General features: G+C 35.7%; 1 protein-coding gene across 1 annotated transcript in view; it reads left to right on the top strand.

Annotated features, from left to right (window-relative positions):
• The first annotated feature begins 820 nt into the window (after positions 1–820).
• Positions 821–13,237, top strand: part of LOC121375015 (putative polypeptide N-acetylgalactosaminyltransferase 10) — a 55,334-nt gene continuing 42,917 nt past the window's right edge. The window contains exons 1-4 of the mRNA XM_041502211.1: positions 821–1,281; positions 11,131–11,206; positions 11,657–11,801; positions 12,301–12,656. Coding sequence (XP_041358145.1) covers positions 1,102–1,281; positions 11,131–11,206; positions 11,657–11,801; positions 12,301–12,656 — 757 coding nt within the window. The 5' untranslated portion in view covers positions 821–1,101. The remainder of the gene's footprint in view (positions 1,282–11,130; positions 11,207–11,656; positions 11,802–12,300; positions 12,657–13,237) is intronic.

The raw sequence follows: 13,237 nt of genomic DNA on the forward strand, positions 1-13,237 counted from the left end.
AACCACGATACGCTCTGAGCTATCGAAGCTTCCATAAAAAGGAAATTCTTTAACTCAACCATATGCATGGGGCCTACAATCTACGCGGTCGATCCCGCTTACGTGCATGAAACAGTGGGCAGACCTGGCACTGGCTAGTATGTATGTATGTATGTATGTATGTATGTATGAATACTTATATATTTATCTATGTCGGCGTATGCGAGAGAATACCTATATATATATATATATATATATATATATATATATATATATATATATATATATATATTGAATCCATGTCGGTTTCTGTGTGCGCGTGTGTGTGTATGTAGGTAGGTAAGTTGGTAGGAGTACCTATATATTGGATCTATTACGGTGTGTGTGTGTGTGTGTGTGTGTGTGTGTGTGTGTGTGTGTGTGTATGCGTGCATTAACTGCGTCATCTTTAGATTAGAATCGCCTATACTAAATCTGAATTCACAACCTTTCTACTGTGCGTGTGCGAGTATATAAAGACGGCGTGCTTGTTATGTAGCCAAGTGGCATTTGTATTTCTAGAATCAGGATGGATCGATGGCAAATTATAATCAGTGTTGTCTATGTACGTCTGTCGGCTGATATTATTTTATGAAAGCTAGAAAAGAAATCTTCATTCTTACTGGATTTGTCAGCTGTCAACATACCACAAAAAGAAGAAGTAATTATTGCCATTGGAATGCAAATTCTGCGAATGACTAGATCTATCACGTGATTTGCACTCGTTTTTAACATGTTCGATTTTGACGCATGCTTGGGACATACACGGAGGAAACTACCAATAGCCAATCCACTATGGAATCGTGTGTTGATGAGTTTGTGACTGAACGATTGTAACAACTTGTTAACTTCACTAAACAGACTGTAACTTGCGATATTTTAATTACTTTAACGTGTAAATAACGGTAATTTGTGTAATTATATTGTAAATATTATTAGTAATCCAACGCAGTGGCATATTTTAGCCGTATGACTCTGATAGACGACTGACAGTTCTCCAACTTTTAAGTCCGCTAGACTTGATCGTCTGCTACAGACGACTGTTTTTGTTTTCTCACGGATTACTACTTATGCTAACTGACAATGAGACGAAATACAGTGACAATTATAAAATATTTACTTTTTGCAGCGTTTCTTGTCATTGTTGGACCATTAACGTTGAAATTTTTGTTTAAAAGTGGACCAAAAGATGAATATGTAGAGACTGGCAGAGGACTCAAGCTACCACATTCACCAGACAGAAAGGATCAGCATGAAATTCCAGTAAGGAAATGCCTTTATATTCCTTGATAATTAGTAATAGCCAGTGTTTTGTAATTATTGCGAAAAACCCCCAAACATTTGTGCAAATTTTCAGTTGTCAGTGTAAAATGGCGTCTGCCACAGTCAAAGTTGACCACGAGGATGATGATGAGGAAATGTTGCCAGTGACATCATTGTTACGCCGTAGAAAATTCCACACCACATATTGTCTTTCAGTTCTGCATCTTTGTAGTTGCAGCTGCTTTTATCATAAAGCACTGGATGTTCTTGGATGGCTATTATCAGTTCTTCCTTTTTCTTTTCTTTGTTTGACGGTGCTATTTTTTTTAACCACGTGCTTCTTGACCGGGAACAGGAAATGACATTGCAGGCGAATTGTCAATGCGTACGAAAAAAATAGGATTGATTCTATTTTTTAAATTCGCTCGCTCTCCATTCATACGCGTGCAGTATGAATTCACAGTATAGTTTGTGTTTGTTCTATATTTTTCACTCGCTCACCTGTCTAATTCGCTTGCGAATTCGCGTATAGTGTGTAAAGGCCTTAAAACATCTGAATCTATTTGGATTTGCATGAAATATTTTTTATTTTTTTTTATTAAATTGAATAATCAGTGAGTAAAATGTTACCGAATTAATCAAATAAAATAAAAAATAGTCTGGTTATCAAGCTTCTGTTTAAACTGGCTTCAAAAGCATAGCATACATTCAAATCCGTGCATGTTCGAAACATAGTGGTTTATCGAGAATAGTCTGGAGTCAAGCGGTGGTTGGCCCATTTCTATGAACCAAATTTCCAACAAAGAGAACCGAAAGGAACATGTTTGTTCAGTTCTTACATAATAGGCTAACAATAGACCGTAATTAAGTGTTCCCAAATTTAGTAATAAATACATCAAAATTTTTATGTTAGTTTGCTGATATTATGTTCCTAACCTTGAATTAACAGCTCTTTTTAATCAGTAGGCCTATATCTTTTTGTCGGTTGTGGAAATGTGTTTCAGTAATATCCATACAATTATTGAACCAATGTGCAAAATGCACCGGCAAAAGTATCCTATGCACTTTTACAAATAAACAATCTTTAAAAAGTAATGGGCTGCGTTCAGCCAGAACAAGCGGAAAACCGTCCACCAAACAGGTTTGTGCGATTCACGGTAAACCAAATGATCACATTGCTGGCTGAACTTGGGGCTGGTAAGACGCCTAAAAAAACACTAACTGCAAAGAAAAAATGGAACCAATAACTAAACATTTATTTAATTTAAAAAAAAAAAATTTGCTTTAAAATTGGATAAACTTACTGACAAATTGGTTATTCTTTCCAGTAAATAGTAAGGTTTAAAAAAAAAATCCATAAAAAAATCCATATACAGTTAGTAGCATATGACACAGAATTCTATATACTAACACTGTTGATAAAGTTCTCTGAAAATGTTTAGAATCGGAGGATTCCTGTGGACTGCTTCTATGGGAATCCACATCGATTCTCGTGAAAAAAAGCCAAATTTTTAGCCCTGTAGGACTGGCTGATTTAGCTGACTGCCGTATCCACAATCTGGATGGTTGGAGATGCCTAACCTTAGCCCTAACAAATTTAATAGAGCATCTCCAGCAGATTTGGTGAACATGCTAAATGCACTTTCCAGAAAAGATAATGTTTGCTTATGTGAATATTGATGACGTATCCCTTGACGGTAAAATATGAACACAATTATTTTTTTAGTTGTTATTATTAAATTATTATTATCAGGTGACATTTTGTTCAGTATTTTGTTGTGGACCTCCTACGATAACTACGAATGTATTAATAGTATTGTTGTTATTTTAAACTCATTTAGCCAATCTGATTAAAATTAGCTCTATTGGTCTAACAGCATTGCGTAGACTCCCATGTCCAGGTGACATTTTTCATCTATAAATAATAAGTTAAATATCGACCAATTACACTTCGCTTTTTATAACGTTATTCGGGAGCATACAAATTCTAAAAATATTGGTTGAGACTATTTATGCAATATGCAAACTTGTTGGTCTATTTCAACATTAAAAAAACAGGGGGAAAAGTGCAGTAATAAACACTGGACTGTATACTAGTATAAACAGATTTTATGGCTATACCATGACAGGGGTTTTTTTTGTCTTAAAACTTATATTGAAATTAGTTTCCGGTATACTTCGTAATTCACCCGAATCATTTCGTATACCCTCGGCATAATCCCGAATGTTTTTAAATTCTTTTCAACTCACTGGCATGATTTTGCAAGTAAGGTTTTGATTGGTCGAATGAAAGGTCAACTGGACATGAGCTCCAACGGGCTGCTGTTAGATTCACATGTAATAGTGGAGCTAATTTTAATTAGATTGTAATGTGAAGTTTCATTTTAAATGAGAAAATGTTTAGCTGCCTAACTAAAAACTGCTTAAACATTGCTTGACTTTCTCAGCAGAAATGTTTGGGTAGGGCAAATTCATTTTAATGTTTAAATAGGACAAGTGGAACTATGGAAGCACTTGAACAAGTTGGTGTTGAGACTTACTACAGATCCCCTGTAATGCATTTAATGTCTGCAGTGCAACTATTATGTAACACATAATCAGACAGGGGTATACCTTGAAAATGTAATATGGTTTGTCAAACGCCATCCATCCCTTTGTTTTATTATGCATTCCATGATATCCTTCCTACTCTAGAGAATCATATACTTGTTGAATCGGCCCATATTTTGCTTAAGACCAATTTATGAATGTAAATATTATATAATGCGATAAATGTTTTTAAAATGTATAATCACAACATTAAACATGCACTTGTCTATCAGTTTTTTACTTTTTAGTTCAGTAGTTATCAAAATGAAATTCTTTAAATTTATTCTCAAAATTAGAACTAAATATATTATATAATATATTAATTGTATCTAACATTGTTGTACATGTCATAAGATCTAAGAGCAAAGATATAAAATATACACCAGCAGTATCGTCTAATCAATATTTCATTGTGACTGTATATGAAAAACCCTAAACCTGATTCTTAGCAAGGCAATGACTCATGGGGATGGGGCGTGTGTGTGTGTGTGTGTGTGTGTGTCTGTCTGTCTGTCTGTTGCTCCTCCCAAATACAAAAGGTGCTCCATTTAGTTTAAACACGCTGTTTCGTTTTGCTGGGGAAAAACCTATATTATTGTACCCAGATTCTTTAGAGATCCCTTAGTTATTTTGGACTAGGTACACTCCAGGCTAACTGTGTTGTGTTACAAAATGTAATTGGCTGTAGGCAGATATGTAGTGGTAACAGTAGTGTGTGTTTGATTAACAAATGGCCGTTTTGATAACATTACTTTCAAATCTTATTTCTAAAATATCCTAAGGCTATTATTCACGTTTAGTCCAGCACATATATGTGAATGTATAGAACTGATGTTATCATCCATTAAAGGCTTTTGTAGGAGATATTGCTGTCACTATAATCTGCGATATTCTCCTTGGAGATATATTGCTTCTTTGGTTACATCACTGTGTGTGTTTCAACGCTAAACCTATCATTAGTGACGTCACGCCACTGTCGTTATGCTGGTTAACGAGTCTACCGCTGGCAAATATAGTGACATTCATCCCACATTGTTTACAACTGTCGCAAATGAAAAGAATGATAATGGATGATAAAAAGAATACCCCCCTCATGTATTGTGATATCATAATTTATCAGCACTCGATAAAAGTATAAAAATCATCGGCAAGCCTCGGATTTCATACTTTTATTAACTCGTTCCGATAAATTATGATATCACAGGACACTCTGGATGTATCCTCTATTTGTCAGACAGTATGCTAGGACATAGTATTAGTACACATGCACATATACCTCTATGCATTGGATTGTTGTTAAATTAAAAATAAATTGTAAAATAATACATGCCTTGTCCAAGTTCTAGTATCAGTGATGGACAGAGTTAATACTTGTGATAGTATGTAAACCATATTTCATGTGCCATATATATAAACCCGGGTTAAGTGACCACTTAATGAAACAATAACATTTGCCTCTCAAAACAACTGGCTGCTTAATACAGGTAATTTAGCACTACACATACTGTATGTGTTAGTTTTGGAGTATAATCTATAGATGACCACTTGAGCATGTTTGTCTGGAGTATTTCATTATATTGGCTATGCACCAGGTGTCTGATGGTGACAGCTGGTGACAATAGGGTTTAAGCTGTTGTTGGCCAAATTGTCATATATAAAAATTGATAACATATTTTGCCAGTTAATTAATTTGAGAATTAATTTGTTTTAAGGAACCCATAGTTATTTTGTGTTTTATTTGACATAAAAAAATATAATTTATTTAAGTTGTATCTTTTCCAGTAAAATTTATTGTCACATTTGTTAAACCTAACCAATAAATTTTCAATTATTGTTGGTCAATAGAACATTGATCACTAGGACTAGCATCATTTAAATTGCACTCTTTACTTGTCTGAAATGAGAGTGTTAGTAAATTATTAATAGTTTCTACCTCTAATATTATCAGATACATATGAAGGTAAACACAGGGTTCATAAAACCAGCCTGCAAAAACATGTCCATTTTTAGATCTACATGCAGACTATATTTTTTCAAACAGGTCATGTTTCATTTGGTTTGCTATTTGAAAAAATTAAATAACAGCAGGTCATATTTTACTTCCTATTTCAAGCCTTGGAGCAATGTTTTTTTCAAGTGGTCGCTGTTCAAACAGGTTTTACTGTATTGGTACACTCAGTCCAAAAGAAAGGACAGGTTTCTTTCTTTAAGTCACATACAGAACTTTATTAAACAAACACAGGGTGTTGTCCTTTAGCTGACTGTGTACCTGGTTTAGTCTTGTGGGAATAAAATCAATTTTGGGGACTTCCTTAAATACCAAATGCAAATGTTTTTAGTTGAATGAAATAACTATTGATTAAGATTTTATATGTGTATGTATAGAAAACAAATATAGTGTTCTCGAATTGAATCCATTGGGGACCGACTAACTGCACTTGTCTAGCAGGGTATCTGTTAAATTTAGGACTTTACGAAAATAAATCTAGTTTAGGGAGAATTTGGTATTAAACAGCGACATACTGTTTCCAAATATATTATGTTATTTGTTTGTGGACATAAATATATGATGGCTTGAATCCTATTTTGTCACTTCCTTTTTTAAAAATATTTATTTAGGAACCATTAACAACTACAATGCACGATTGTAGGATGAAAATTATTTTGCAAATACAGCGAGCCCAATGCCAATCCAGCTAGCCCTACCACATACCACTGATAAAACATAATAATGCCAAATGAAAAAAATATGTGTGGTCCTGCTTAANAGGGGTTTAATTAGATTAAAATAACTTGCCCAAAAAATGCATTTCTACAAATATTGACCTCAAAATATTTGCATCAAAACAGCTGTTAAGTTTAAAATAATGAAATGCATTTCTGAATATTGACAACTCTCCAACAGCTGTTAATGACAGTTCTAACTAAAACAACCTTCCTGTTGTGCCCAAATTAGTGAGATCTAAAGCCCTGGGTTACCTGACCGACCCTAATTGTTTTCGTTGACCCTAAATGTTTTTGTCACCCGCTGATCTTTAAAACAGTGAGACGACGCAACATTTGTTTGAAATCTTACTTTATTGCTCTTTGCCAATACAGGTTGACAGTTTTTAGTAATAATTTTTATATCTTACCTATACCTACCCTAAAAAGAATTCACATGTAACCAGAACCACATATATTTTTTTATTTGGCCTAATATGAAGGAAGGACATGTTTTATTTAACGGTGCACTCAACACATTTTATTTACGGTTATATGGCATCTGATATATGGTTAAGGACAACACAGATACTGAGAGAAGAAACCCGCTGTCGCCACTTCATGGGCTACTCTTTTCAATCAGCAGCAAGGGATCTTTTATATGCACCATACCACAGACAGGATTATTACACCAGTTGTGGAGCACTGGATGGAACGAGAAATAGCCCAGTGGGCCCACCGACGGGAATCGATCCTAGATCAATTGCACATCAGGCAAGCGTTGTACCACTGAGCTACGCCCTGCCCTGGCCTAATATGAAAAACAGATATTGCAAACTGTATTTTATAATTTTACACATTTTTGATCATATGGTAAAATGGTCTTCTGTAAAATGCACAAGTGTAACAATGTTCAGGGTTTCTGCCAGAGGGTAAAATGGGTATGGCACCATTTGGGTAGATTTTATTTTTTAAAGTTAACTTTTTGACAAAATTAATTATTCTTATCATTACTGAATACTTTTCTTAACCCTAACTCTAAACGTAACCTATTTTCTTTCTGGAAGAGGCCCTTATACTGTGTGGTTGCATTCAATTCCATAACGCCATACCCACAAATTTGTTTCTGGCAGAAATACTGATGTTGTATATACCCGGTAAATAGAACAAGATATGTTAATAAATGTTGATAGAGGACTGTATTTTGTGTTCTACTTCATAGTTCACAAAATAAACAGGTGTTAGTATATATAAAAATAAATACAGTATGATCAAAATACATGTTTCAATGTCAAAGCTGTTTTATTAATCATTTAATATTTTTAGTGAACAACTGCTGTAGTAATGGCAGCTATGTTAGAATTGAACTGAAGTAACCAGTAGGTTTATTAGCATTTTTTTTTTTTTTCTTTGTATCATATATCCAGTTTTACAGATTTTCTTTCCATGTAATTTTACGGATAATTTGATTTTGGAGGGGGGGGGGGGGGGGGGGGGGGGGGGGGGACTTAAAAACAAATGCTTTCATGCACTATTTTATGTTCAAGTTGTGACAGTGCTTTCTTGAGTTGTTATACCATAAATGTTAGTAAACAGCCAATAAAGGGAGAATCCAAAGTGGCTGCTTAATACAGGTCAGTGTATGCTACATCACCGGTAGATGATTTGGGAGAATAAACATTTAATACAAATAGCCATTAGAGCAGGTTTGACTACATTTATTTGACTTCCAGCTACAAATGATATCCACACAATTTACCTCCAGCTATTGCTAAATTACATGCATTGTCTGATTGCTAGATACATGCACTGATAAATCTATATTTTTCACCTGCCTGGTGGCAGTTGTCACAGCATGTAGAATACTTGATAAAATAAGATTACAAAACAACTGTAACAGCTAAAACATGTTTCATATGGTATATACTGGAGTATACAGATTCTAATAGACCAAATCAATTCCTATTGCCGATAATGTTAATGTTTAATAATAAAACTGGTATAAGTAGTGTATCAACACACCCATGAAGTACAGCAATAAAAAGTGTGGCACCTCCCATCTAGTCTACCTACAAGAAAATGCGGGGTCACATACCATTTAAGAGATTTAATTAATGTTTTTAATAGCAACCATCATTTTTGCTGAAAATTGCAGATCCATTTTTGGGGGTACCCTGCATTAGTTTCAACCTCTGGTATATACTGCATAACAACTGTATAACAAATACAAATGTGTTTATTTATTGTCAATGGATAATGGTATTTGCACAAAATTTAATAATCAATTTCACATATTACTACAATCACACCCACAGCTACTTTTACTCCGTAAATATTTGACGGTGCACGTCGAACTTTGACACGGAACTCTCTTCTTTGGTACTATGCAACCTACAGAGCGGTAGGTAAACTTGTGGAAAATAATCAATAGACTCCACAGAAACAAGTTAATTATTTTTTGGCAAATTTACACAGTACAATTTTCAGCTTAATGCTTTCTACACTAAGCATACAGTGCTAAAAAAAAACAAAAATCCAAATATTTAACAGAAAAACATTTAGAAGACATTCCATGTATCAATTTAAACAGAAGAATCCATTCCGGGGCCTAATTCACAAAGCTTTCTTAAACTCTTTTGAGCAATATTGCATGGTCTTTGCAAGTCTTTTTGCATTGCGCTATGAGAGAGGGTGGGATTTAGCCCAATTGTAGCTCACCTGATACGCAGTCAGTCTAGGATCAACCCTATCGGTGGAACCAATGGGCCATTTCTTGTTCCAGCCAGTGCACCATGACTGGTATATCAAAGGCTGTGGTACACACTGTTCTGTTTGTAGGGCGAGACATAGCCCTGTGGTAAAGCACTCGCTTAATGTGCGGTCGGTTTGGGACCATTGGGCCATTTCTTTCTCCAGCCAGTGCACCATGACTGGTACATCAAAGGCTGTGATTTGTGCAATCCTGTCTAAATGATGGTGCTAATCGCAAAGAGTAGCCCATGAAGTGGCAATAGCAGGTTTTCTCACTCAATATCTGTGTGGTCCTTCACCATATGTCCGACGCCATATAACTATAAATAAAATGTGTTGAGTGCATCGTTACATAAAACATTTCTTTCTTTGTTCTGTTTGTGGGATGGTGCATATAAAAGATCCCTTGATACTAATGGAAACAATGTGGCAGGTTTCTTCTCTAAGTCTATATATCCAAATTAACAAATGTTTGACATCCAATAGCCGATGATTAATAAATAAATGTGCTCTAGACATATAGATCACAAAGTTGTGAAGGTTTAGTGAATTAGGCATCAACCCTTTAATCAACCATTCAGTGAGTATATATTGCTCTAATAAGGAGTTGGACAAAAGAAAACCGGCTCCGAGTACACAATTGCAATGCACCCAGAGAGAGTTGGACAAAAGAATACCGGCTCTCTCTACCAATTCCCAAAACTTGCCGCGGGCAAAGGCACAAGGGGCACTTGGACGGGAGAGATGGAAGAGGAGGCCTTCTAAGGGCCCTATGGGCAACCTAGGGAGACACCTTAGCACCCAATAGGTCCAATTAACGAGCTACTCTCGGCATACTAAAATTCCAAACCTACTCATAGCTCCCATCTTTCATTTTTGGCAGACCGTACAAAATTGCGCCAAAAATCCTTCACCTAAAATGTGCACCATTTCTCTTTGGCTGTAATTATTAATTCCAAATTCCATAGCATCATACCACCCTCCGCCTGTTACCGGTCATGGCCGGACTGCTAGTGCTCTCTTGCACCTGCCAGTGCAGGCAGTCCCTCCTCCTACCCACCCCAACCTTTTCTGTCCTGGACGGAGAAGCCAGCCAAGGCCGGCACCTGTGCCCAGGAAAGACGTGCGCTAAAACAGCTTGCTCTAAATGTGCACGTTAAACCCTATTGGATTAGATTGGATTGGATTAGGGTCTCCTTTTTGTACTGTCTGGAAGACTCTTTATTGCAAAATGAAACTAAAACAGTCTTACTACCTGTTAGTTGCAAGGGGTTCTAAAGTACTGGCAGGACTCACACTGGAAAAAGAATGGTTTGAACCAGTTTTTAGATATGCAGTGTTTTCCAGAAAAAATTGTAAAAAAATGGGTTATTCAAACAAATTGTTATTATTTTAATATTAGCCGAATATTAATTGATTTAGTCACTGTGGCTAATTAGGGTATAGGTATGAGGTGTGATTTTTTTTCCATCTGCACTTTTTAAGGAGTGATTTTTTTTCCAATCTAAGCATTTTGAGGAGTGATTTTTTTTTCCCCCATCTGGGCATTTTGAGGAGAGATTTTTTTTCATCTCAACATATTGAGGAGTGTGATTTATTTCCCCATCTGAGCATTTTGAGGAGGGTAATTTTCCTTATCTGATTCCTGAACATTTTGAAAAGTGCAATCTTTCACTCATTGGTTTTTTTAAAAATAAAAGTATGCTACAGCATAAAAAAAAAAAATCAACACCAAATGTATATAATTAATTTTTAGTTTTAGTAGCAAACATAATTAAAGTGTGTTTTTTTGTGTTTGTTTTCCAGGAAATATCTGATACTGAATTAAAGAAGATAGACTGGCATAACTATAAACTTATAGAAGAGGAACGGTCGAGAACAGGTAGTGACAGACTGCTGATCAGAGCCATGCCACCTTGCATTTTTTTTTCATTTCAACATATTTTCGTGCTTATATCCAGTTAAGGTTCAAGCACGCTGTCCTGGGCACACCCCTCAGCTATCTGGGCTGTCTGTCCAAAACAGTGGGTTAGTTGTTAATTGTTAGTGCTTAGTGAGAGATAAAAGGGTGTAGTGGTCTTACACTCAGTGGGAGCGGGTACAGGGCTACGTGTCTGGGTGTCTATGGGGATATTAAAAAAAATTAGTGGCCGTTTAAGACAATTGGCTACATAATACAGGGTTGTGGAGAACAGAATAATGTCATTTTATGACTGGTGTTTGTTTAACGGAGATGACAGTTTGTGCTGGTTTGACTGTATTTGGTGGATACACAAATGGCCAGATATTTTATTAATAATGTAATGCAATTGAAATGCTGTCTTCTTCCCAGGTCCAGGAGAGCAAGGATCTGCACTGATTTTAGGTGCTGAAGATGAAAAGCATAAAGATGAACTCTACAAAGTCAATGGCTTCAATGCATTTGCCAGCGACAAAATTTCACTGGAACGATCTGTTAAAGACATAAGACATAATGAGTAAGACCACTTTCATAACTATTTGTATTAGGTTTTGACTTTAAGCATTGGTTTAATTTTTAAGTTTGGCTCAGCATTCTTCATGTAAAATTGTTTATGCATCACACCTCATTATGTTTGTCCAATAAGCAGGATATGGCTCATTGGTAGTGTCCCCACCCCACCCCAACCAGTGCCCCACAACTGGTACATTAATGGCTGTGGCATGCACTGTTCTATTTATGAGAAACTGCATATGAAATATCACTTGCTTCTTTTCTGATTCAAATAGCATGTGTAGGGCAGCATCTTTCTTTTCTCTGTCCCACCCTAGAATTGAAATTATCATATAGTATTATATATATTTGTAAGGAAAAAGATTTCCCACATGTCTGTGAAATGCTTTGCCACCAGAAGGTTAAAATTTAAATTTGGGCAAATCCTACCACTTATAACAATTTATTGACATTCCAACCAATTCCCAACACTGTTTAAGTAAATTTATCTTTGTCTCTTTCAGTTGCCGAAGTAAAAAATATTTGAACCGATTGCCAAATGCTAGTGTTGTGGTTCCATTTCACAATGAACATTGGTCAACATTACTAAGAACTGCTCACAGTGTGATAAACAGATCACCCAAATATCTAATACATGAAATTCTTCTAGTTGACGATTACAGTACCAAAGAATTCCTCAAAGAAAAACTTGACAATTATTTGAAAGAACACTTTACAAACGTGAGGGTAATCCGAGCCCAAAAGCGTGAAGGCCTGATCCGAGCTCGGCTTCTAGGAGCCAAACATGCAACAGGACAAGTTCTAATTTTCCTGGATTCTCATTGTGAGGCCAATATAAACTGGCTGCCTCCATTGCTTGGTATGTATATTAGTAAGGGTCTCCAATTAATCTGAGATTTATAAACTGTATTATAAGTACACTTGGACCTCGTTACAATGACCGTTGTTACTATGGCATTTACAATCCAACCACAAATTGTTGGGAACAAATGTACATCAATGTTATTCTGTTCATTACACCGGAATTCACACCTTCCGACACTGACAGAGCAAATTATGACAAACATGCATCTGACGTCTGAAAAAAGCATCTTTACAACAAAATTACATAATCACATATGCTGTATAACTTTGGCAGTACACTCACAGCCACCTGGCATCCTTGATTTCATCACCAGCCGTCGGTGTTACATGATGTCCGAGTTACTGATATCGGCTAAATGTGTAGACTTGTATTGCTTTTAAAAATAATCCTTTTGTAGTTCAATTAAAGGATTAACTTTGAACAATAAAGTTTTTTAGTTTTATGATATTTTGTAAATGAAGTAGGTACCAATCATAGATTTCTTTAACCAGGGAATGATTAGATTGACAGTGAATATGCCTTCAGTTACTATTAATTGGTATTTTTTCTTACATCATTTTGACAAATTCATTCGC

This window comes from Gigantopelta aegis, chromosome 6, assembly GCF_016097555.1.
Source record: "Gigantopelta aegis isolate Gae_Host chromosome 6, Gae_host_genome, whole genome shotgun sequence".
NCBI classification, from domain to species: Eukaryota; Metazoa; Mollusca; class Gastropoda; order Neomphalida; family Peltospiridae; genus Gigantopelta; species Gigantopelta aegis.